General features: G+C 38.9%; 1 protein-coding gene across 1 annotated transcript in view; it reads left to right on the forward strand.

Moving 5' to 3' along the window:
* The window catches only part of KIF4A (kinesin family member 4A), a 125,650-nt gene that overhangs the window by 71,770 nt on the left and 27,286 nt on the right, over positions 1-26,594 (forward strand). The window contains exons 11-19 of the mRNA XM_059911463.1: positions 1,368-1,426; positions 1,541-1,646; positions 6,528-6,584; positions 7,614-7,799; positions 14,458-14,561; positions 15,518-15,662; positions 16,399-16,509; positions 20,273-20,356; positions 21,569-21,682. Coding sequence (XP_059767446.1) covers positions 1,368-1,426; positions 1,541-1,646; positions 6,528-6,584; positions 7,614-7,799; positions 14,458-14,561; positions 15,518-15,662; positions 16,399-16,509; positions 20,273-20,356; positions 21,569-21,682 — 966 coding nt within the window. The remainder of the gene's footprint in view (positions 1-1,367; positions 1,427-1,540; positions 1,647-6,527; positions 6,585-7,613; positions 7,800-14,457; positions 14,562-15,517; positions 15,663-16,398; positions 16,510-20,272; positions 20,357-21,568; positions 21,683-26,594) is intronic.

The following is a 26,594-nucleotide window of genomic DNA, read 5'->3' on the forward strand; positions in this document are numbered from 1 at the left end:
TAACTCTCCTCACTAAGATTTTAGTTCCTTTCTATCTCCCTTCCCCTAATGTCACAGTTCATATCCCATCCTAATAGCTGTCATGGAGAGAGAAAACATCTGGAAAATTAATTTTAACTCCTTTTACATATGGTTAATTTTCAAATAGTGGATCACTATGTAACTGACTACACCAGTTCTGTGTCGTACTACGTGTGTGTTAGTACCCTCCTGGATCAGTGTGTGCTGGCTCTGTCACTAACATTGTTCTACTAGTCTAAATACAACTCAATCTTTGATAGCACAGCGATTGCCAGAAGTGAAAATGAGTTTCCACCAAAATGTAATTGAACATCTGTAATTTATACACCTTCACGCATCAGTGTACTCCAGTCAAGGAAGGGTAAGCTGCTTAAAGATTTCTTTAAAGGGGGCCAAATCCTAGGTCCATTGTAATGTCCATTACTAGCAGAAGGGTGAAAATGGGATCTAGGGGATTTTTTATATACAGTTTTCTATCTCCAGTGCTACATTTTATGTCTTTGAAGTAACTCTAGAAGCTGTGCTTCACATGTGAGTGTGGCTCACATAACAGACAGTACTTGTTATTCTAGCCATGTACCCATCTGACCTTTATAAGGTTGTTACAATGGCTGCCCAATAGGTTTATTGTTTGATGTCTTGTCAGAACTTCATAACGAGCACAACAGTTTTGTCCTATATAAACCGTCCTTCCCAAATCTGTTGCAGCATCTAGCATGTTACAGATACTGTGACTGAAATAAAATGGAAAATATCAGTAACCCTTCCCAAAATGTAGCTGCCTCTCTGCCATTTCTTCTTCTCTGCCATCATTCTTATGCCTCATCTTTTTCTTGCTTTCTTTTGCTAAAACTAGTCTACCATATCAGATAGTGTAACTTGAAAAATCCCTCAGCTCATATTCAATGTGAGGCCCTTTTATGTTTTAAATGTCCTTATGGTGGGGCTAGGGAACAGTGTAGTGTAGGAGGCAGTTTTAAAGCAAGTGGGTTTTTTGCAAACAGCAGGGAGTAGCATGCCAGGAAGTATTGCTTTTTCCCCCAGTTGCAAAGTTCTCTATGGAATTAAGGCTTCACGCTCCACCCTATAGTCTGAGCTTCATGGCAAGCATAAGACCCAGCTGCTTGGATGCTATTTTTAGTAGCTCATGTTGACTGAAGGGCTAATTTCCATGACTGTTAAAAAACACATTTCTCGCTAAATAACCAAAGCCCACTAAATCCTCTATTACAGCAAAGGAGTTAGCCTCTCTACCTAGGTTTTAATCCATAGGAGCAGAAGAGAGGGCCTACTTAGGTGAGGCTGTCAGGCAGTGCCACTGATGATCTCCTGGGTCTTTGTTGCAGACAGAACAAGCGAATGAAAAAATGAACGCCAAGCTAGAAGAGCTCAGGAAGCATGCAGCGTAAGTTTCCTACCAGATGTTTGTTAGTGACCTATACCACCTTAGTACATAATCACGGACCCACTGGCCTTTGCAGTATGATTAACCCTTGGGTTCCTTTGCTTGAATTTTCAGCTGCAAAGTGGATCTTCAAAAGCTAGTGGAGACTTTGGAAGACCAAGAATTAAAAGAAAATGTAGAGGTGATTCGTAACCTGCAGCAAGTGATTACCCAGCTATCGGTAAGCCAAGTAGGGACAGTGTAAATAGGCATATTGCTTTCGTTTGTTTCTCTTGATGCATATAAACATATCTAACTCTGCACCTTTTGCTGAAACAACTAGATTGTGAGCTGTTTGAGGACAAAGATCATGGATCATTGGATATGATCTGAATATTAAATTAGTTAAATCAAAAACACTCATAGATTACACGTGCAATGGCACGTTAATATTTCAGTATTCTAATCAAACACTGGAAGCAGCAACACAGTGGTGCAAAATTGCCTGGGTAACAAGAGCAGCAGTCACTGATTTGCTGTCCTTTCAGTGTAGGCTACCTTAATGAGAGGCCTTATACCATACCCCAATTTTAAATAAGCTGGGTTCTGATAGATAGCATAGAGCCTCCAGGGAATACCGTAGCTCTCTTTTATAACCAGTAATAAATTAGTTTGAATGATCATTCCGCTATAAGTTCCCATTTTTATTTATAGAACTAGTATAGTAGTTGTGGGTGGGTTTTGTTGGGAGGGTGGTTGTTTGTTGTTTTTCCCAGAAGAAACATTCTTACAGTCCTACCATCCTAAAAGCCTCTTTTTATTTTTGGTGTTCCTTCTCTATCCTAGTACTTAAGCATAGATATTTTTTTGAAAAATTGAAATCATATTATGTTACGGGGTCATGGTTGGTAAAGGGGTTATGGTTTGTTTTGTTCCATCTATACCCTCTTGTTTATTATTCTGAAGCAGTAATGTGTATGTTAAGTGCCTGGTAGTAATTCCTAGGTCTGAAACAGAGGTTTTAATTTTACCAGAACAGTGATTCTCTACCCCGGGTCTTGCCCAGTGTTTTCTAGAGTTGTCAAAAGGGTATCACAAAATCATCCGCACCTCTATTTTACTCTTAAAGAGTCAGTGAAAAAAAAAAATGCAATATTGTAGGGGGAATGGTTAGGATGGCCAGTTCAAGAAATTAAATGAGTAAACTTCCAAAAGAGTAGAAAGCAGTGTTTTAGAATAAGTAGTACTGTACAAAATTATTACAGGTAGTCCAAGATGACAGTTCATTTTCCTAACAAACAGGCCATAGTAATTGAGAATCTGAGCTCCAAAGCCAGACAAACCCTGGTCTGAAGCCCATTCTGCTACTCACAAGCTGTGTAACCTTGCTAAGTACTATATTGATATTGAAAGAAAATAATCCAAGTGACTCAAATCGAGGTTAAAGGCATTATTCAGCTGATGTACTCAGGGATCACCTGAACTCCAAATAACTCCCCGATTTGAAATAGGATTGGAGTTTCATACGGTGAGAAGGGAGGGGTGTGATTCCTTGTGGTTTGTCTCAGTTGGCAGTTCTTGTTGTTAATTGCTGTGAATCTTTTGGTTGGAGGATGCTCCAGTTTTCATGCTTCTTGCTCAAGAACACTGGTGCAATCCCATCCTGATAAATGTCCAATTATTTTCAAGAGTTGTTCTTGCAAGCCTTGTTGTTTGTCAGTTTGTCAAGGTTCACAGGTGGAAGAGGTGTCAAAAAACCCTCTCTCATGTCTGTTTTAATCCTCTTACATTAACCATATGAGCAAAGTGTGGTGGGAGCCCAAAGGAAGGGGTGATTAACTGCCTAGAAAATTCAGGAAGAAAAAACTGGGTCCTAAAAAATGAATAGGAGTTTGCCACACAGACAGAGGGGAAAGGACGATCTATATAGAGGAAAAGGTATATGCAAAAGCAAAGAGGTATGAATGTTTAGAACATGGTAAGAACTTCATTGTGGCTGAAGTATAGAATGTGTGCTAGAGAATGGCTATCACAAGGTTAAATTTCACCATCTGTAATCGAGGTGAAGCATCTTATATATGAAAACTTTGTGTGAACTGCCTCAGAATTCAGATAATCTAGACTGCAGAACCCTACTGGAGCCAAAGTTTATAAGATCAGAAAAGAGTAATCCAGGGCACCATTGTTCGTGGCCACCACACCGATCTTAAAGGATCCCACACCACCTCTTTGAGTCACATGGGAAAGATGAAGAAGGAAACTAATGGAACCAAGTTAACAATATAAGAGAAGGCATATCTTCAGTGAGGATCTGGCAGTATGACTGGTGCCTGGCGTGACTGTGGAGGAAGTTGCTAGTGGTGGCTGGCTCAGAGGAACTCTAGAGAATTGCTGTGTCTGTCACTAAAATTCACTTGGCATGCGCAGCAGGAGGGTGCTAAAGATTGCCACAAGCTGATAAAGTCCCTGGCTTCCATCCACCGTCATGGTCAGGTAGAGTAAACCCTTTTACCCTGGGCTCCTGCTGGACTCTTGAATCAGAGTTCTCTGTGTCTATTGTTTGGAGACCCTCCCAGCTACATATTTTTTTTGGAAACACACAACAATATATCCTGTGGCTTTCATTGAGACTCACTATGGTGAAAGCAGAATGTTTTAAATGTAAGTGCTTGTGCCCTTCATTCTGGATTAAAACTATTTTTATTATAAGTGATGGTTGAACACCCTCTTTTCAGTTATGAAGGCAACCATTGTTCCTGGACCTTTCTCCTAGGGCTTTAAGTGCTAAACTGTACTATTTCTTCCTTTAAAATATAATTCAAGCAAACCTTGTTGCAGTTACCTGTGAGGAAATTCATGTAGTCCTTTCAGTTCCCACAAAATCAATTTTTTTTGGTTTTTACCCCTTCCTCCAAGACCAGTTCCATAAAAAGCTTTTTGCATGCCCAGTAATGCTATTGCCTACAGCCTACAAGCACAAACTTCATTTTGGAGGGTATTACTGATTAATGTAGCTCAACGTACCTGTCCCCGTAGTAGTCCTGTTCCCCTGACCATCACCTTCAGCAAATCATGTCTTTTTATTACAAGAAGTTCTCAGTAGCCTTAGAATGAGGGAGAAAGAGGCTGTTAGATTGAAATAAATCCTACTGTTATATATTTACATTTAGGATTATAAAGGCATAATCCTGCCATGTTCATGTAGAACATGTCACCAAAGCTTAAACCTTAGCATTGTGAAATTTCACTGGGCCAAAAGGTAAACCCACAGTGACAACATGTCTTCTTCATGGCATGTTGAATCGGATCTACTTGGATCCTGACCCTCTGGAAGGTCCTAGAAAAAGTCTCCAAAAGCCAGTGTCATAGGCCCTACTAATCTAGGATAGGCCTATAACTAGTCCTTTTACTGAGACTTACTGGGAGGGAGAAAAGGGTAACCATTAATCTATAATATATTGAAGTGCTCTGTTTTTTTTTTTAAAGATTTATTGATTGATTGATATGTTGGGTCTTCGTTTCCGTGCTAGGGCCCTCTCTAGTTGCAGCAAGCGGGGGCCACTCTTCATCACAGCGTGCGGGCCTCTCACTATCGCAGCCTCTCTTGCCGCGGAGCACAGGCTCCAGACGCGCAGGCTCAGTAGTTGTGGCTCACGGGCCTAGCTGCTCCGCGGCATGTGGGATCTTCCCAGACCAGGGCTCGAACCTGTGTCCCCTGCATTAGCAGGCAGACTCTCAACCACTGCGCCACCAGGGAAGCCCAAAGTGCTCTGTTTTTTAAGAAGGATTTAGTATGTCCTGCCCTTGGAGAATCACCAGTAGTGTAAATCATGATGAGAAAGGATGTAGGAATACTGGGGCTTCCTTTGAATTCTCTTTGAGTCTCACTGGTTAGGAATTTCTGGACAGAATAAGGGAAATGCTTTACAAACAGCATTTACTAAGGGCCTTTTCTTTTTTTTTTTTGGCCACACTGTGTGGCATGCGGGATCTTAGTTCCCCGACCAGAGATCGAACCCGTGCCCCCTGCACTGGGAGCATGGAGTCTTAACCACTGGACCACCAGGGAAGTCCCATTAAGGGCCTCTTTCACTTCTTGCCTTAAAGGTACTAAGATTCAAGTTTCAACAACTATGTAATGTTTCACTGGGCTGGTGCCGAGACTCCCTGTGCTAACCCTAAATTCTTTCCTTGCTATTGAGCCAATAGCTCTTTCATCTATGACCTTAATCATGCGACATCCTGGAAATAATCCTTTCTTCCCAGGGCTTTGCAGAATCACTTAAACAGAAGTGGTAATCTTTATGTTGCAATGCCAAATAAAGCCTAAATTCCAGTGGGGAGAACAGAGCTTGCTCATATGAGAGCCTATAAATAAATTAGTCCTAATAAGTGGTTTTAGGTTTCCCTTTTAGGTGGTTGTTGTTCTAATGCCCAAAAAAGGAATGTGCCCTTCTCTGGGAGGGAATCAGTGCTTACCCTTTCCCTTCAACTAACCACTACCTGGAGTAGCTGCATATGATTGGTTCCTATGTATATGAGGGACAGAGTCTGAAGTGTGTCTGACTTCATGAGCACATTTTTCTGGGGCATTCACCTGTGGCGTTTATTTCCTTGTAGAGCGGGCTCTTGCTACCTTGACTGGATATAAGATAAAAATCAAAAATAATCCTTCATCCTATTCATTTTTCTGCTGCATTGCCTTTATTTGCTATGTCTGGTCTTAGGATGGTATGTCCATGAGAACTGGCTAGACCTGTAGAGGTAGACTTAGTGGTAAAAAACAGAAAAAGAAAGGGTAGAGTCTATAAAGTGGATTGAACTTTGGCCTGCTGGAATGGCTGTTTCACTCTAGCCCAGTGAACTCTGGCAGAGCAGGAGAGGTGCAATAAATATGTCAGTGGCCACATGACCCTATTTTTACGAAGACTGCACAATCAACCTTTATAAAGAAGACAGACCCTTGAGAGATGGGAAGTGGAAACGTGGTTGTTGGGGTATATGTGACTACAGAATTGGCTCAACACCTTAAATGGTCTCTATATACACTTGAAAACAACTAAATAACCCATATAAAACCCACTAGTAAGCTCCTAAACTGAGACATCATTTCTCATTGCAGGATGAAACTGTTGCTTGTATGGCTGCAGCCATTGATACTGCAGTGGAACCAGAAGCGGTAAGTAATTGGCCCCTTTGTGTAGAGCCAGGAGCTTTAACTGTGCCATTTCTTATAATTTATCACTCACCTGAGGAAGAGACTCCCTGATTGCTACCATCCTCCATAGAATGCCTTGGAAATCCAGAAATCTTGAGTGTAAACCTCAGTTAACTATAAAATCCCTAACTTGGATAGTATCTCTTTCTAATAGTATAACTGCTAATGGGTAGCAGAGCTTCTCAGGGATGCCACTTTCCATATTTGCAGTCTGGCTTACTGATTTCTTATTAGATGGTAGTATTCTGCATCAACTGTCTAGCACGTTAAGACGAAGAAGGAAACAAATTAGGAAATTATGGCAAAGTCGAAAAAGCATTAGAGAAGAAATGGAAGAAAATTTTTTCTCAGCATACGTTTCTGTGGATGCAGTGGTTAAGGGCTAAAAGAACCAAGGAAAATATTTTGATCATTCAAGTTGCAAGAATAGATAAAATGTGTTAGATATTGGCTGAAGGCTATAGAGCAGAGTCAGAATGAAAGGATGGACAGTGGTTTGCTTGAGACAGCTTATTCTCACTAAAACAAATATATGTTGGTATTTTTTATATTCTGAAAGAAGAAAGATAGGAGATAAATCAGGTGCCAGAGGTCAGCTCTGTGAGAATAAATGAAGCCTCTTCTCCATTTCCACCATTACCAAAGTGCCATTTCCAGAGCCCTCTCTCCTCTAATAAGGTGAAAGTAAGAAGTGTTGGCCAGACGCATAAAGGAAAGAGCAAGAAACTTGGTTCACTCTAAAAGAATCAGTTAAAGGATATAAGAAATAAGGTTCTTGTGAGAGCAGAGAAATAGGTTAGCTCAATTTACTTCTGATGTTTAAAGCAAATGTTTGAGGAGCCACAGTTTTAAAAGAACAGAGGTACTTAAAAAAAAAAAAAGAACAGAGGTACTGATAATGGAGAAGTGGCGCTGAGACTTGATGAAACAGTGCCTAAGGAACTCCAATTGCTTGTTCCTCTCACAAATCATTATCCTGATCTTTTCCAGCAAGTGGAAATCAGTCCAGGGAGCAGCAGGTCTTCTGATGCTTTCACCACTCAGCATGCTCTACGTCAAGCTCAGATGTCTAAGGAGCTGGTTGAGTTGAATAAAGCCCTTGCACTGAAAGAGGCCCTAGCCAAGAAAATGACTCAGAATGACAGCCAACTACAGCCTATCGAGTTCCAATACCAGGTACAATATTTACTAGGGCACGTAATGTTCATGTCTACCATCTCTCTTTAGTAGTATGGGAAGAAAACAGGCACACTGTTTTTGATGATGACAAGGCAACATAATGTGCATAGTACAACTGGAGTTGTACTGCTGGTTAAAAAAAGGATACATTCAGTATAAAGAAACTGTAATTTTCTTTCATTTAATCTAATACCTTACTTATGCAACAGGTATTTAATAAATAGTTAGATAATGTTATAATAAATGTGGTCTCTACTTGTAGAGAAATTTTGTTCTAATAACTATGCTGGGATTCTAAGAAAGGTACATCTCTTAGTAGATGGTCTGGGTTATAGTGAGAATTATGAAGACACTTGTAGTGGATGTCACATGACTTGGCAAATGGCTAAACTGCTTTTCCTAGTGGTAGTCCTAAGTGGCCCTTGCTAATTAATAATCAGGTCTTTACTTAAAGACAAGTCTTGGGCTTTTAGGTTGTCCACAAGGTTACCCTTGCTCCAGACCTTATTTTCCCCTGTAGCCCGGTATTTCCCATCCACAAAGGGATGTTAGCAGAACTGGTAGGGGGAAGGGTGGATGCTTTCCCATTCAGCTATATCCTACCATCCCCAAAGTCCTATATGCTGTTCTCGACAAATCCCTGTATTACTCATACATTTCTACCACCAGTTCCCCTAAGTTTTCAGAGTAAAAACAAGAAAAGTGTTTCTCCTAAATAATTTTCACCACTTGTTTTTCCGTAGGGCAGGAGTTGCTTCCAAAATAATAACTGAGTTGCCAATAGAGGTGTTATTTCCTTTTTGTTATCACAGTCTTAACTTTTTTGAAACTTATTTTTTATTTATGTCACACAAATGCATGTATATCATTTTTACAGGTCAAATAGTACAATGCTCAGAAAAATAAAAGCAATCTCCTGCCCTACTACCTTCTCCCGTATTCCCTAGGCTTATAGTGTAAGTTCTTTAAGCTGTTTCTTCTGACATTTACCTCCAGATTTCTAGATAAGAGTTGGTCGTATAATTATGTTACTTTAAAATTTTTGGACATTTTCAACTGACTTCCCACTATGGGAGATGGGAATATAGCTCTCTTATACATCCCCCCATGCACACTGCCTCACCTCTATCTTTCAAAATGGTTATATCACACTTTTTGATTAAATGAATATTTAGTGTTTAAATTTTATGATTACGTAAGTTTTATAACTGAGCCACATAGTATATTATGATTCCGTTTCCTTTCTTATACAGCCTTTTGCATTTCCTGAAGTTAATTTTGGGAGTTCCCTGGCGGTCCAGTGGTTGGGACTGGGGGCTTTCACTGCTGTGGGCCCGGATCCAATCCCTGGTCGGGGAACTAAGATCCCTCAAGCCACGTAGTGTGGCCGAAAAAAATAATAATAATCACAATAGTAATAATAATCTCATTTTTTCATTTACTTAGTCTGCTATTTACCTGTCAATAATTTATCTCCAAACTTCTTAACAGAATTATAAAGCTCATCTCAGTAGTCAAACATACCAGGTAATTTATCAATCCATTTCTTTCTTGAAGACAACCCTCTTGGAATCTTTTGTTCTGGTTTGCTTTCTCTAGGCCTACTGCCCAGCCATCAGCCTGGGACCGTCGTCCTGGGAACCTGCTTCACTTCTCATCTCTGTGTTGAAACCGATTCCATGTCTTCCTCATTCTTGGGCTACTCCTTTGTGTTGGTGGAGTACAACCCAAACAGCTTTCTGAGAAAGTGTACATGAAAGGAAAATGTTTTAAACCATTGCATGCCTGAAAATAGCTTCTTGTTGTGGTGGTGGTGGTGGTGGTGATGGTGGTGTTTCTCACACTTGTTAGTTTGGCTGGGTTTAGAATTCTACAGTGGAAATCGTTTTTCTTCAGAATTTTGAAGGCTTTGCTCCATGGTCTTCTATTTCCAATGTTGCTGTTTAGAAGTCCATTATAATTCCTGATTCTTTTTATTTGACCTGTATTTTCCTCCCCTCTGGCAACTTTCAGGATCTTTTCTTTGTCCCCAAGTATTCTTTAACTTCACAATCATGTGCCTTGGTGTGGATCTAGTCTCACTTATTGTGCTTGGTGCTTGGTGGGTCCTTTCAATCTAGAAATTTGTATTCTTCTTTAGTGGGAAGTTTTCTTGTGTTATTTCTTTAATAATGCCCATCTCTCTATTTTCTTTGTTTTTTCCTTTCTTTTTTTTAATAAATTTATTTATTTTTATTTATTTTTTGGGCTACATTGGGTCTTCGTTGCTGTACATGGGCTTTCTCTAGTTGCGGCGAGCGGAGGCTACTCTTCACTGCGGTGTGCGGGCTTCTCATTGTGGTGGCTTCTCTTGTTGTGGAGCACAGGCTCTAGGCACGCAGGCTTCAGTAGCTGTGCACGCGGGCTCAGTAGTTGTGGCTCGCGGGCTCTAGAGTGCAGGCTCAGTAGTTGTGGCGCACGGGCTTAGTTGCTCCGTGGAACGTGGGATCTTCCTGGACCAGGGATCGAACCCCTGTCCCCTGAATTGACAGGCGGATTCTTAACCACTACGCCACCAGGGAAGTCCCTGTTTTTTCTTTTCTTGCACTCTTCTTAGTCAGATATTGGATCTCTTAGATTTAGTCTCTGCTTTTCTTATCTCCTCTCTCCTATTTTCTATTTCTTTGTCTTTTTATTCCATTCTCTGGGAGATTTCCTTGCACTCCTTCTGGTGAATTTTTTTATTTGCCTATTTCTAAGATTTTTTAAAATCCTCTAATTGTTCCTTTTTATAGCCTTCTCTTCTTTCTTTTCATGGATACAGTGCTCATCTCTAAGGATAGAAATTAAATTTTGTTGAAGTTTTCTTCTTTCTGCCTTGCCTCTGTTTCGTTCAAATTCCATTCTTTAGTGTGTTTGATTTGGTCTTTCATGTAAGAAGCTTTCTGCAAATTTCCAGTGATCTTTGGTTGTCCATTCATATTTAACAGTGAGACACTAATAGTCAATAGGAAGTTCTGTATGCATAGGTTTCTCTGGGCTGGTCAGTTTCCAATAAAGAAATCTTTCATTCTCCTGCCTGGAGTTGTGTGGGAAGAGTAGTAATATGCTCTATTTCTGGTAACTCAGAGGAAATAAGGGAGTTGAAGTCTCTCCAGTTATATACAGACTTTTATTTAATCCCCTATCAGTAGTATGTTACTTTATCCCTGCCTTTTGCTGTGTCTGCTGCCTATGAGTCCAGCCTGTCAGGTTCAGCCTCTCCAGAGAGGAAACCTCTTCTCCTCTTTGTGGTGTTATGGTACAAATTGGCTTGTTACCTCTTGACATTTGTCCTATAGGAGTCATAGTTTAGCTTTTTCTACTCTCATTCAGTTGCCACTTATCCAACTATTTTCCTCATCCAAAAAAGTTTGTTTATATCTCTTGACTGCTCTCTTCATCCTTGTTGATTTATACCCTTTTGGGAGGTCATTTTAGTGGGCTTTCAGGAGAGAGCAAGTTAAATACGTAGCTCAATCCTCCATACTAACAGGACATAAAATGCAGCCTTTTTTAGGTTGAACGTATTTTGGCCTTTCCAGGATAAACGAAGGATTAACAGTAAGGCTGAGAAATTATTCCTCTCTTCTTGTACTCTTGCCTAGAAACGGAGGGACATATGTTCCCCCAGTGTACTTCTAACCCTATGAGGGGGTGCTAGTAATGATCTATAGCTATAGCTGTAGTAAGATAACTTGTCCTTTTTCTCCCTTGGAATCAAATATGCTTGAGCTTCCAAACCTTAAAGTTAAAAGGAAATAAATTCTTAATGTTAACAGTACCTTTTAATCACATGTAAATGTCTCTCTTTTTCTAAGAAATAAAGGTAGTTTTTTGTTCTAAACAATATTTTTCCTATCACTGTAAAGATTTGCTATAGAAAAATTTTGAGGAGGTATAAGTTCTTGTTAGTGAAGACTACCATGAATTATAATAGCCCAGGAGTCAAATATTTGAATAATTTCCCTTGTGGAGACAGTGAGACTATTAACTGAATGTGGCATACATAATGAAGAGATACTATTTTTTTACCCATCCCATTGGTAAAAATTTTGAAGTGTAGCAATATCAAATGTTGACAAGGGTGCAGGGAAATAAGTACTCTCATACATAGCTAGCGAGAGTGTAAATTGGAATAACCACTTTAGGGGACAATTTGGCAGTATCTATTAAAATCGAAAATGTGTACCCCCATGACCCTGTAATTCCACTTGTCTCTACCCTAGAAAAACCTTGCACGTGTGCACAGAAGGCATGTAAAAGAATGTTTCATTATGGCAACAAAAAGAATGAGATAGATCTGTATGCACTGATATAAATAAATCTCCAAGACCAAGTTTTAAAAAAAAGGCAAGTTACAGAATATTATCTACATATAATGTAACTCTATTTATCTTTAACATATTTCAGTAAGTACACACATACACATACATATATGCACGTGTGTATATATGTTATTTTAAAATGGATGGACCCAGAGTCTGTCATACAGAGTGAAGTTAAGTCAGAAAGAGAAAAAGAAATACCGTATGCTAACACATATATATGGAATCTAAGAAAAAAAAAAAGTCATGAAGAACCTAGGGGTAAGACGGCAATAAAGACACAGACCTACTAGAGAATGGACTTGAGGATATGGGGAGGGGGAAGGGTAAGCTGTGACAAAGTGAGAGAGTGGCATGGACATATATACACTACCAAACATAAAATAGATAGCTAGTGGGAAGCAGCCGCATAGCACAGGGAGATGAGCTTGGTGCTTTGTGACCACCTAGAGGGGTGGGATAGGGAGGGTGGGAGGGAGGGAGATGCAAGAGGGAAGAGATATGGGGACATATGTATATGTATAACTGATTCACTTTGTTATAAAGCAGAAACTAACACACCATTGTAAAGCAATTATACTCCAATAAAGATGTTAAAAAAAAATAGAACTACTAAAAAAAAATCTATTTATTTACATATATTATTATATATTCTAGGCATTTGCCACAATATATTTAGTAAATACACACACACACACGCACACACACACACACACGCACATGGCATTTACATTTCTATGTAAATGTCTAGAATATGTACATGTCCATATACATAGTATGTAAGTGTCTAGGAAAAAAATGTCTGGAAGATCTGAACCAAGCTGATGACAATGGTTACTTCTGGAGAGAGGACTGGAATTTTGGCAGGGGTGGGGCAGTCAAGGGGACTTGCCCTTTATATGTATTATCTGGATTATTTTTTACAAGAATGTTTTCATGTGTTACTTCTATAAGTACACACACACACACACACACACACACACCACACACATACACACACACACACGTTGTTGCCAGTTTAAATATACAGGGTATATAAAGCAGTGAGATTGGTCTTCATTGATTAGATTGAAATGGCTAAAAGTATACTTCATGGAAAATAGCTCTTGCCTATTTAGATACAGCCCCACCTAACCTGCCTCTGCTTCTTTTTGTCATTTCAGTACTGGTCTAAGGCCCTCGTATAATCTTCTTGGCTACCAACCACTCATTCAGCCAGTTTCCTTTAATCTTTTTTTGGTTATGAGAACAGGAAGGAATCTGTTCATTGAGTTTTCCCAATCTTGGAAAAACTACCAAAGTTCAGTTTCTAGAATTTGTTTTCTAAGTGCATGCAGAACTGCAGTTGCTATTGAATGCATACGTTTGAAAGTTCAGAATATAAGAATGTTTGTGCAGCTCTTTACAGTTTACAAAATATCTTTACTTTTTGTCTTATTCAGTCTTCCCAACAACCCTGTGAGGTAGGTGGTGTTAGTTGTTTACATAGATAGGAAAACTCTCGGGGGTCCCCAAGGCCACCCCCAGGTTCAACGATTCACCAGGAGGACTCACAGGACTCAGTGTAAGATTTATTACAGTGGAAGTATACAAAACAAAATCAGCAAAGGGAAAGAGCACATGGGGCAAGATCTGAAGGAAACCATGTGCAAGCTTCCAAGAGTCTTCTTCCGATGGAGTCACATAGTATGTACTTAATTCCTCCAGCAATGGGTTTTGACAACATGTGTGAAATGTTGTCTATCAGGGAAGCTCCCCTGAGCCTAGGAGTCCAGGATTGTTAGCAGCGGTAATTCATGTAGGCATTCTCTGCCTAGCACATACAAAACTTCTAGACTCCCAGAAGGAAAGCATGTGTTCAGGATAAATCATACTGTTTGCACAGTTTAGGCATAATGAGCGACTCTTATCAGTTAGGAGATGGTGGGAATCCTACTAAAATCCAAGATCCCAGACATGAGCCGAGGTCCAACTTGCAAGCCAGGTCTGTTTTTAGGATATCAGTCTCAGGCCTGCCACATTAACTCTTGTTTGCATAGAAACTAAGGCTAAAAGAGATGAAGTGGCTTTCCTTAAGTTATTTAGATAGGATGTGCTGGACTCAAGGTTTAAACCCAGGCCTTTGGATTCCAAGTTCGTACTTTTCCCACTACATAACTTCATTCTCCATCAAATCAAGTACAAATGCTTTTAGTGTGCAATCGAAGTGGTAAAGTTGAATGCCTAGTTCCTTAAGACATGAGATGTTGAAGTGATTTTCTTGCTTTGCCTTGTAATGCTTTCTTTCTCTCGACCTATAACATTTCTAGGATAACATAAAAAATCTAGAATTGGAAGTCATCAATCTGCAAAAGGAAAAAGAAGAATTGGTTCTTGAACTTCAGACAACAAGGAAGGATGTCAACCAAGCCAAGTAAGAAAAAAGTCAATACTATTATTTCAAGTCCCAAACTGTGTATGAAGAGCCATAGACGAAACAGAGAAGTGAAAGAGCCATTTCCTGCCCCTACAGGATTTAAACCTAATTATGGAGAGGAGACCTAAAACAAAAGAAAAGCTAAGGAATTGAGATTTTAAATAACATCTCATGGTGACAGTAAAAGAATGCCATAACACAGCATATGATTAGCAGCCAAATAAATTTCTTAGGCAGTAATGGCTTTAAGAGTTCAGAGGCAGGAGATATCAGTTCAGGCTGGCATGATCAAGGAAAGATTTATAAGAAGTTAGCATTTGAGCTGTATTTTGAAAGATTATCAGACCTACCAGACAGCAACAGTTTCTTTGTCCCTGTGCTGATGGTAAATTAGTTTGTGAATAGAATTAATATTCAGGCTAGCAAATGAAAAATCAATCTAGCCATCCCTTAGCCAGTTAAGAATAAAACCAAGACAAATTACCAGAATATCCTACACTCCCTTAAACCTTTGCCTCTATTGGCTATTCTACCTTCTTTTTACTCAGTGATTCTGTTATATCTCTCTATAGTATCTAAAGTTCATGTTCTTAAAAGTTATGTTGAATGTTTACTTTCTATCTCAGACTTGTGTAACAATCATCGGAATTATTCCTTACGCTCAAGTGAAGTGAAATGCCTTCAAAGAACCATCCTTTTAACGCAGAGTGGTGAGAGAGTAGTGTATTGAGGCAGCTACATTGTTACTTATACAAAAAATTTCCTTTACTCTTTAGCTCCCAGTGTTGAGATGGTTTTGGTTGTTTGGGTGGGATTCATTATTTAAAGATGGCTATGTGACTGGTTGCCTATTTTATATATATCAAGGTTGTGAACCTGGGAGTCTAATATTATGTCTTTTGGAGTCAGACTTTGCTGCTGCTAGTCCTCATTCCTACAACATCTGTGTTTAGGTTGAGTGAGCGCCGCCGGAAACGTCTCCAGGAGCTAGAGGGTCAAATAGCTGATCTGAAGAAGAAACTGAATGAGCAGTCTAAACTTCTGAAGCTGAAAGAATCCACAGAGCATACCGTCTCCAAACTGAACCAGGAAATACGGGTAATAAACTCTCATCCTTGCATTTACCCTATAGAAACTTACAAACATAGGTGTTTTATTTAGAATTATACTACAGAGGTGTTTGCAGGTGAGAAAGTAGCAGGCAGGGCCCATCATTTCAAGTGTTTGAATCTCTAGAAATGTCCCTTTTGTAGGACGTTGTGCTAGCCATCTAGAATCTGAATAACAAAACTCTGCTTTGACATTCAGAGTTTTAGTGTTAGATTCTCTGAAACCAAAGGGCAAGGATACCTTAATATTTAGTGGTGACATTCTGACCACTTTCCATGATCATGTGGAATAATTTTGCAAAGTGGTTGCAAAACAACAGACACCTAGAGAAAATTATCAGTCATTGAATGTTCAACTTCTGACATCTACAAAGTGGTGGTTACAGGTCATTGTACTGAAACTATTCGAATACAGTGGTTGCTAGGTAGATTTGTCCTTGAGACTTAGTAGATACTTCCTTGAAATTTCATTTATATGCAGTGAATTTAGGGCTGGATTTAGCTTGTAGGTACATTTTTTCTATTATTTCTTCAGAGCGTTCATTTGTATAGTCTATGCAAGCATAGCAAGTGGTATTGCAAACGTAATCAGAAAACCTGTTGGCAGGCTTCTCAGCTCAGCTCTGGATTTTTTTCTCTCTTCTTAATGGTTAGTCTATCCATCTGTACATCAGCCCAGAATAAGTGCAGATGACTACTATTCGTGCTGGTTTTTGTTTCTACAGGTGATGAAAAACCAGCGGGTACAGTTAATGCGTCAGATGAAAGAGGATGCTGAGAGGTTTAGACAGTGGAAGCAACAAAAAGACAAAGAAGTAATCCAGTTAAAAGAACGGGTAAGTAACTACAATTTCTCAAAGTCCTACCTAATGAACCCTTTTCTGGGCTGACTAACATTAAAGCTTCTCTTCAAACAGCTGGTATCTCTAAATATATGATACATTCATGAATTTAACAACTGTTTATTAAACGTCTACTACGTGCAAGATACTATCCACTAGATACCATGGAAAATAGAAAGATGGGTAGTATATGTGTTTTGCTCTTGAAGACTGTCTTGTCTAAAGGGGAAAATGAGACATAAGCATGATTTTCTTCAATACAAGAAATAAAGAGACTTGTGCTTTACAAATGGTCTAAAATACCAGTGTAATTGAGAAAGGGAAGCACACTTCCAGTTGGACTGAAAAGACCTTGAACAATAGGGAGGATTTTGATAGAGATAAACGCAGGCATTCCAGATAAATGGAAGAGCAGGAACAAAGACACAGAGATGACAACTTTGTAGGAATATTCAAGGAATAGCGAATGATCCAAGTGGGATGAAAGATAGTAGAAGAAGATTCCATTGGAAAGACAAGTTGAATCTGGATTGTTAAAGATCTGGGAAGTTTGAACTGTATTTTGTTAGCAGTGTAAAGATTTTTTAAGGTTTTTGAGAAACAAAGTGCTATCAGCAAAGTACTGCTTTCCAAAGATACATCTGGGAGTCAGGTGTAGAACAAACTGAAGTATTGAGAAACTGGAGGCCAGAACACAAGTTAAGCAGATATTGCATCATCCAGAAAGATAATAAGGGCCTGAATTAGAGTAGTAACAATGTTCTTGGAAAGCACACTGGAAAGGACATTAATTTGGGGTAATTTTTAGAATTGGCCAGAATGTGATATGTTGGGTCAAGAAATGAGAGAAGTACTTCAGGAATGGTGACATGAGGAATGGTGGCATGAGGAGCTTTGTGGACTCTCTTCCCAGCAAAAGAAGCACAACTGGTGAAATGTATTGTCCTAAGGGCATACAGCAAGGAAACGATTATTCAAGGAAATCTACTAAATCTGAGTAAGAGCAACAATAGTCTGTGGCATATGAGCCATGACCAACTCTCTCCCTTCATCCCCCTCAGCTCCATGTTGCTGAAGCTTTGTTTCAGGCAAGAGCAGCCAAGAGATCTGGGGATCCCTTCTTCCACCTAGCCTCCATGCAGAGGGTGGAAGCTGTATCCCTGCTGCAGAAGACCAGGACTACTGGGGTCTGACTACCATAACCCACCTAATCGTAGGATGTAGGTTCCATGTCAGGAGACCAGCCAAGAAAAATAGGGTATGCTGCCACTGGCCAGCATCCTACTCATAGAACAGAGATGTCACTCAGAGAAGTGGGCTTCTGTCCCCACCCCCAGGTCCTAAGCAGTGGTGCAGAGGGTTCTGCCCAGGGGGAGGGGCAGGCCATAGGAATGCAGCTCTCCCTAAGGGGACTGACTTTATTTGGGGACAGAGTCTGGGGAAGTTAAAACCTAAAGGTGCTGTCAAAAAGAATGGAAATTTTGGTGGTGAGCAATTAAGAGGAGACTGGTAGCTCCATGAGAACAATAAATGAAACAGCAGTCAAAATATTCAAAGATCTAATGACTGAAAACTTTCTAAATTTGATGAAAAACATTAATCTACACATCTAAGAAGCTCAATCAACTACAAGTAGGATAAATGCAAAGAGATCAACACCCAAGACACATCATGTCCAAATGTTGAAAGACAAAGATGAAAACTTAAAAGCAGCAAGGTAAAATGACTCATCACATACAAAGAAATCCCAATAAAATTAACAGCTGAATTCTCATCAGATCAGGAACAAGACAAGGGTATCCACTCTCGCCACTTCTATTCAACATTGTCCTGGAGGTTCTAGCCAGAACACTTAGGCAAGTAAAATATATGAAAGGCATCCAGATTGGAAAGGAAAAAGCAAAACTATCTCTATTAGAGATGACATGATCTTGTATGTGGAAAATCCTAGAGAATCAACTGAAAACTATTAGAACTAATACATGCGTTCAGCAGGGTTGCAGGACATAAGTTCAATGCACAAAATTTGGTTGTGTTTCTATTCACTAACAATTTGAAAATGAAATTAAGAAAGTTCCTTTTGTAATAACATCAATAAGAATAAAATACTTAGGAATAAGCTTAACAAAACAAGTGTAAGACTTATACACTAAAAACTACATCATTGAATTAATTAAAGATCTAAATAGGGCTTCCCTGGTGGCACAGTGGTTAAGAATCCGCCTGCCAATGCAGGGGACACGGGTTTGAGCCCTGGTCTGGGAAGATCCCACATGCTGTGGAGCAACTAAGCCTATGCGCCACAACTACTGAGCCTGTGCTCTAGAGCCCGCAAGCCACAACTACTGAGCCCATGCGCCACAACTACTGAAGCCTGCGTGCCTAGAGCCTGTGCTCCACAACAAAAGAAGCCACCGCAATGAGAAGCCCACGCACCACAACAAAGAGTAACCCCCGCTCGCCACAACTAGAGAAAGCCTGCACGCAGCAATGAAGACCCAACACAGCCAAAAAATAAATAAATTAGTTTAAAAAAAAAAGATCTAAATACATGGAACAATAATCCATGCTCATGGATGGGAAGACTTAATATTCTTAAGTTGGAATACCCCCTCAGATTGATCTACAGATTCAACACAATCCCAACCAAATTTCCTCTAGCTTATTGGTGGAAATTCACATGCTGATCCGAAAAGTCATATGGAGATGCAGGTGACCCAGAATAGTCATAACAATCTTGAAAGAGAACAATAAATTTGGAGATATCACATTTCCTGATTGCAACATATCCATCACCTCACATAGTTACCCCTTCTTTTCAGTGTGGGGAGAACACTTAAGATCTACTCTCCTAACAAATTTCAAGTATACAGTATAGTATTATTAACTATAGTTACTATGCTATACATAGATCCCCAGAACTTATTCATTTTATAACTAAAAGTTTGTACCCTTTGACCAACCTTTCCCCATTTTCCTCACTGCCTCCACCCCCTCCCCAGTACCTGGTAACTACCATTCTACTGTCTGGTTATATGAGTTTGACTTTTTTAGATTTCACATATAAGTGAGATCATATAGTATTTGTCTTTCTCAGTCTGGTTTATTTCACTTACCACAGTGACCTCCAGGTTCATCCATGTTGTTGCAAATGGCAGGATTTCCTTGTTTGTGACTGAATGATATTCCATTGCATATACAGTTGACCCTTGAACAACATGGGTTTGAAACTGTGTGGGTCAACTTATACATGTATTTTTTTCAATAGTAAATACTACACTACTATACTATCCACAGTTGGTTGAATCCATGGATGCAGAACCACAGATATGGAGGGCCAACTGTGAAGTTATACACGAATTTTCGACTGCATGGGGGTTGGCACCCCTAACCCCACGTTGTTCAGGCATCAACTGTATACTCATACCACATTTTCTTTATCCATTCATTTGTCAACAACTTAGGTCAACTTAGGTTGTCAACTTAGGTTGTTTCCATATCTTGGTTATTGTGAATAATGCTGCAATGAATATGGGAATGCAGATATCTCTTCAAGATACTGATTTCATTTCCTTTGGATATATATACCCAGTAGTGAGATTGTCAGATCATATGGTCTTTCTATTTTTAATTTTTTAAGGAACCTCCATACTGATTTCCATAATGACTATACCATTGAAAGACTCTTCAGTTACATTATAAGGTTTTATTTTAGCTAGCTGAATAGCAATGAAAAGTCTGACTCTTTTCTTCTCAGGACCGTAAGAGGCAATATGAACTGCTCAAACTTGAAAGAAGCTTCCAGAAACAGTCTAATGTGCTCAGACGTAAAACTGAGGAGGTAAGAAAATCCAATCTGCTAGGTCAAGTGTATTATCACTTTCAGGCTTGGATGATGGCAGAGTAGTATCCCTTAAGTGAGCCAGTGTCCTGAGAAACCAGGGATAACAGTCTTGACCAGCAGTTCCTAAGTCTTGATCCCTGTTTGTCATGAACTGTGAGCAGATAAAAACCTGATGAAAATGGCACTATTCAAATAAGGATTTTTTCTAATTGGGCTTGCTTCTTTCCAAACAAAACAAAACAAAAAGCAGAGTAATTCTGATATATGACATTTCCAGACGCTTTCAGTCTGCAGTGCTTCCTTGAAATTGTGTGCCTCCCCTAGGCTCTAAAGCAGTAGCTGTTCACCAGTGTTATGTACATGGAGACTTATAAATATGGTTCCTATAAGAATTCAAACCCATAGAATTTTTATTTTTCTTGACTAATATGCTAGAAATTAGAATGTTCTTTCTTTTTTTTATTACGTTAATATAAATTATTTTATTGAAGTAGAATATATATACCTAAAAAGGGCACAAATATTGTGTACATCTCCACGAGTTATTCCAAAGTGAAAAAACCTGTACAACCATCAACCTAAGACAAACAAGTCACTACTAGAACCTTAGAACTTCATCCCCACCCCCCACCTATTCTCTCTCCAAATGACGAGTCCTTCCCTCTTCCTCAGAGGTAACGACTGTCCTGACTTCTAACACTACAAATTAGTTTTCCTGGTTTTGAAGGGAATTACAGAGAATGAAATGCATCTTGTTTCTTTCATTTGGTAGTAGAATTGTTATAAACACCAATGCTGTTGCATGTAGGGATGGTTTGCTCTGAACTTGCATTTCAGTATCTTTTGGCACAGGTACGTGAGCATTTCTGGTGAGTTATACCTAGGGGGGAAATGATGAATCACAGGGATTGTGTATGTTCAAGTTTAGTTAATAATGACGAACGATTTTCCATGGTATTTGTACCAAAGTTTACTCACACCAGCCATGGATAAGAGTTTCAGTTGCTCCATATCCTCACTAACCTGGGGATTGTCAGTCATTTTATTTTTCGTCGTAGCCACTCCAGGGTTTGAGTAAAAGCATCTCACTGGGTTCTAATTTGTATTTCTCAGATGATTAGCTGTATGAATCATCAGATACATAATTAATGAAGAATGTTCTTCTTTCTACCCTTCAATTCAACATTACTATGAGCCATTTTTATTTAGGCAGCAGCTGCCAACAAGCGTCTCAAGGATGCTCTCCAAAAACAACGAGAGGTCACAGAAAAGCGGAAGGAGACTCAGAGCCGTGGAATGGAAGGCACTACAGCTCGAGTGAAGGTATGGACAACTTGAACTGCCATTTGTCTTATGTACATTGGGGATAGGAAAAAATGGGCAGTAGCTTTCTTTTCGTTTAGAAGTAAACACTACAAAATCTGGAGTTCTACCTGAAAGCGTTATTTCCTAAAGATATGATTATCTCTGAACAGTTGTTAAAGACCATGAGTAGTGAACCCTTTCTATCCCTGCCCCTGTTCAGTTAATTTTTTAACAGTTTTATTGAGGTATACTTGACCTACAATAAATTATACATATTTAAACTGTACAGTTTAATAAGTTTTGACACAGATATGCACCCATTAAATCATCACCACAATCAAGATAAAGTCAATGTCCATCAGGACCAAAACTTTCTTCGTACACCTTTGTAATCCCTCCCTCCCCTCCCCAGTCTATCCCTCTACGCCCCATCTCCAGGCAGCCATTAATCTGCTTTCTGTCACTGGATTTTCTACATAGACGATCACATCATCTGCACATAGGGGCAATTTTATTTATCCTTACCCACTCTGTATGCCTTTAAAAAAAAAACCTTTCTTGCCTTATTGTACTTGCTAGAACCTCCAATAAAATATCGAATAGGATAGGTGAAAAGAGGGCATCCTTGCTTTGTTCCCAATCTTAGAGAGAAAGCATTCAGCCTTTCACCGTTAAGTACGATATTAGCTATAGGTTTTTTGTATATGTTCTTTATCAGGTTGAAGAAGTTCTTGTCTATTCCTAGTTTGCTGAAAGTTTTTATGATGAATAGATGTTGGGTTTTTTCAAAAGTTTTTTCTGAATCTTCTTGAGATGATCTTATGGTTTCTGATCTTTTTGAGATAATCTTCTTGAGGTGATCTTATGATCTTATGGTTGGTTGGTTGGTTTTTATTCAGTATGGCAAACGACATTGATTTTTTTCCAATTTATTTTATTAAGGTATAACTGATGTACAGTAAGATCTACCCTTTTTACTGTAGTTCTGCAAGTTTTAACATCATATACAGGTGTATAACCACCACCACAATAAAAATATAGAATAGTTCTATATTCCCCTATAACACTTTGTAGTCAATTTCTCCCACATCCATATGCTGGCCCTTCACAAACACTGATCTGTATTCTGTCATTATTGTTTTCACTTTGCATTGCATCAGTGTCATATAACTGGAAACGTACAGTATGGCTTCTTTCACTTAGCATAAGGCATTTGATATTCATCCATGTTGTTGCCTGTATTATTCCATCGTATGGATGTTCCACAGTTTATCTGTTCGCCCATTAAAGGTTATCTTGGAGTCTTTTTTTTTTTCCTAGTTTTTGGTGATCATGAATAAGGCCACTATAAAGACATTCACATACAGGTTTCTGTATAACAAAGGTAGTCATTTCACTTGGGTAAATACCTAGGAGTGAGATTGCTCGGTCATATGGTAAGTGTATGTTTAACTTTATAAGAAACTGCCAAGGGACTTCCCTAGTGGTCCAGTGGTAAAGAATCCACCTTCCAATGCAGGAGATGCAGGTTTGATCCCTGGTAGGGGAACTAAGATCCCACATGCTGCGGGGCAACTAAGCCTGCACGCCACAACTACAGAGTGTATGCACCTCAACTAGAGAGCCCGAGTGCTGCAAACTACAGAGCCCATGCGCTCTGGAGCCCGTGCGCCACAACTAGGGAGAAGCCCGTGCACCACAACTAGAGAGAAGCCCTTGTGCCTCAACAAAGAGCCCGAGAGCTGCAACAAAAGATCCCACATGCCGCAACAAAGATCCCACGTGCTACAACTAAGACCTGACACAGCCAAAAATAAAATTTTTAAAAATCTAATAATATCAAAACAATGAAAAGTTAAAAAAAAAAGAAAAACTGCCAAATTATTTATCTAGTTGTTCAGTGCTGGTATATAGAAATACAACTGATTTTTGTATATTAACTTTTATCTTCTGACTTTATTAGCTTAGTGGCTATTTTGTAGGTTCTTTGGGACTCTCTACATAGACAATCATGCCATCTATAAATAGTTTTATCTCTTCCTTTATAATCTATATGTCTTTTATTTATTTTACTTGCCCTGTTGCATTGGCTAGGACATTCAGGATGATGTTGAATAGGAGTAGTGACAGTAGAAGCCCTTCTGCTATTCCTGATCTCAGGGGAACAGTATTCAGTCTTTACCATTAAGTATGACATTAGCTATAGGTTTTTCATAGAGGCCCTTTATCAGCTTAAGGAAGTTCTTATCTATTCTTAGTTTGCTGTGAGCTTTTATCCTGAGTGGATATAATTTTTTTTTTTTTTGGCCACACTGCACGCTTTGCGGGATCTTACTTCCCTGACCAGGGATCAAACCCAGGCCCCCAGCAGTGAAAGTGCCAAGTCCTAACCACTGGACCACCAGGGAATTTCCAATGAGTGGATATAAATTTTGTCAAATACTTTTTGTCTCTAGTTTGTTGATTTGGTGAATGACTTTGATGTTCAAATATGGAACCAGCCTTGCATTCTTTGAATAAATTCCACTTGGTTGTGATAATATCATCCTTTTTATGTATTGTTGGATTCAACAATACATAAAACTAAAATTTTGCTAAAATAAAAATTTTGTGTAAAATTTTTGCATCTGTGTTCATGAGGGATATTGGTCTGTTTTCTTGTAGTGTCTGTCTGGTTTTGGTATCAAGGCCTCTTAGAATACGTTAGAAACTATTGCCACCTCTTCAGTTGTCTGTAAGAGTTTGTATAGAACTAATATTGTTTCTTCCTTAAAAGTTTGGTACAGGGACTTCTCTGGTAGTCCAGTGGTTAAGAATCCGCCTTCCAATGCAGGGGATTGCGGGTTCCATCCCTGGTCAGGGAACTAAGATCCCACACACCACGGGGCAGCTAAGCCCATGCACCGCAACTACTGAGCCCACGTGCTGCAACTACAGAGCCCACACGCTCTGGAGCCCACGCGCCACAACTACGGAGCCCACACGCTGCAACGAAAGATCCCGCATGCTGCAACTAAGACCCGATGCAGCCATAAATAAATAAATAAATATTTTTTAAAATAAAAATAAAAATCCTTAAAAAAAAAAAAAGAAGAGGAAGTTTGGTACAGTTCACAAGTTAAGCCATCTGGACCTGAAGGATGTATTTGTTAGTTGTTGCTTTTGGTGGGGAGGAGGGGTTAACTGTAATTCAGTTTTTTAAATAGATATAGGGTTGTTCGGGTTATATATTTTCTCTTGAGTGAGCTTTGGTAGTTTGTGTGTTTCGTCTAAATTGTCAAATTTATTGGTGTGAAGTTATTCATAATATTCCCTTATTATCCTTCTAATGTCTGTAAAAACTGTAGTAACGTCCTCTATCTCATTCCTGTTATTGATATTTTGTGTCTTTTCTCCTTTTTCTTGATCAGTTTGGCTAAGGTTTATCAAAGAACCAGCTCATTCTTACAAATGGTTAAAATAGTAAATTTTATGTTATGTATATTTTACCACAATTAAAAACAATACCCCCAAAACCCCAGCTCATTAATTTCCAATCTGACCTTTATTATTTCCTTATTTCTGCTTTGGATTTAATTAGCTTTTTTTTTTTAAGTCTCTTAAAGGTGGAACCTGAGGTCATTGATTTGAGTTCTTTTCTTTTCTTTTTTTTTTAATTTATTATTATTATTTTTAATTAATTTATTTAATTATTTTTGGCTGTGCTGGGTCTTCGTTTCTGTGCGAGGGCTTTCTCCAGTTGTGGCAAGCGGGGGCCACTCTTCATCGCGGTGCGCGGGCCTCTCACTATCGCGGCCTCTCTTGTTGTGGAGCACAGGCTCCAGACGCACAGGCTCAGTAGTTGTGGCTCATGGGCCTAGTTGCTCCGCGGCATGTGGGATCTTCCCAGACCAGGGCTCGAACCCGTGTCCCCTGCATTGGCAGGCAGATTCTCAACCACTGCGCCACCAGGGAAGCCCTTCTCTTTTCTAATATAAACATTTAGTGCTATAAATTTCCCCTTCAATACTCCTTTAATGACATCCCACAAATTTTGATAGTTATGTTTTCATTCAGTTCAAAATACATTCTAATTTCCCTGTTGATTTCTTCTTTGATCCACAGTTATTTAAAATGATGTTATTTAGTTTCCAAATATTAGGGGATTTTTCCAAATATCTTTCTGTTATGATTTCTAATTTAATTTCATTATGGTTAGAGACTATCCTTTATATGACTTGAATCCTTTTGAATTTATTGAGACTTATTATGGCCTAGAATATGGTCAGTCTTGGCAAATGTTCAAACTGTGTGTACTTGAGAAGAATGTATATTCTGCTATTGTTGGATAGAGTGTTCTATAAATGTCAGTCATGTTAATTTGATTGATTGTGCCATTCATTTCTACTGTATTCTTGCTGATTTTCTGCCTACTTGTTCTATCAGTTACTTAGAGATGGGTATTGAAATCTTCAATTAGAATTATGGATTTGTCTTTTTCTTATTATAGTTCTGGTTTTGCTCCGTATATTTTGAAGCTCTGTTATTAGAGGCATAAACATGTAAGATTAATTGATCCCTTTATTATTATAATAATAAGTTTATTATTATGATCATTTTTATCCCTAGCAATATTCTTTGTTCTGAAATCTACTTTTTCTGATAATAATACAGTCCCTCCAGCTTTCTTTTAATGTTAGCATGGTATATTTTTTTAAATCCTTTTAGCTTTAACCTCTTTGTGCCTGTGTGTGTTTTTAAAGTGTTTTTCTTGTAGGCAGTATACAGTTGAGTCTAGCTTTTTTAATCCAATCTGACAATCTGCATTTTAATTGGGGTGTTTAGACCATTTACATTTAATGTGATTATTGATATGGGTTGATTTGAATCTATCATATTGCTGTTTGTTTTCTATTTGTCCCATCTATTCTTCATTCCCTTTTCCTTGTTT

Source organism: Balaenoptera ricei, chromosome X, assembly GCF_028023285.1.
Source record: "Balaenoptera ricei isolate mBalRic1 chromosome X, mBalRic1.hap2, whole genome shotgun sequence".
Lineage (NCBI taxonomy): Eukaryota > Metazoa > Chordata > Mammalia > Artiodactyla > Balaenopteridae > Balaenoptera > Balaenoptera ricei.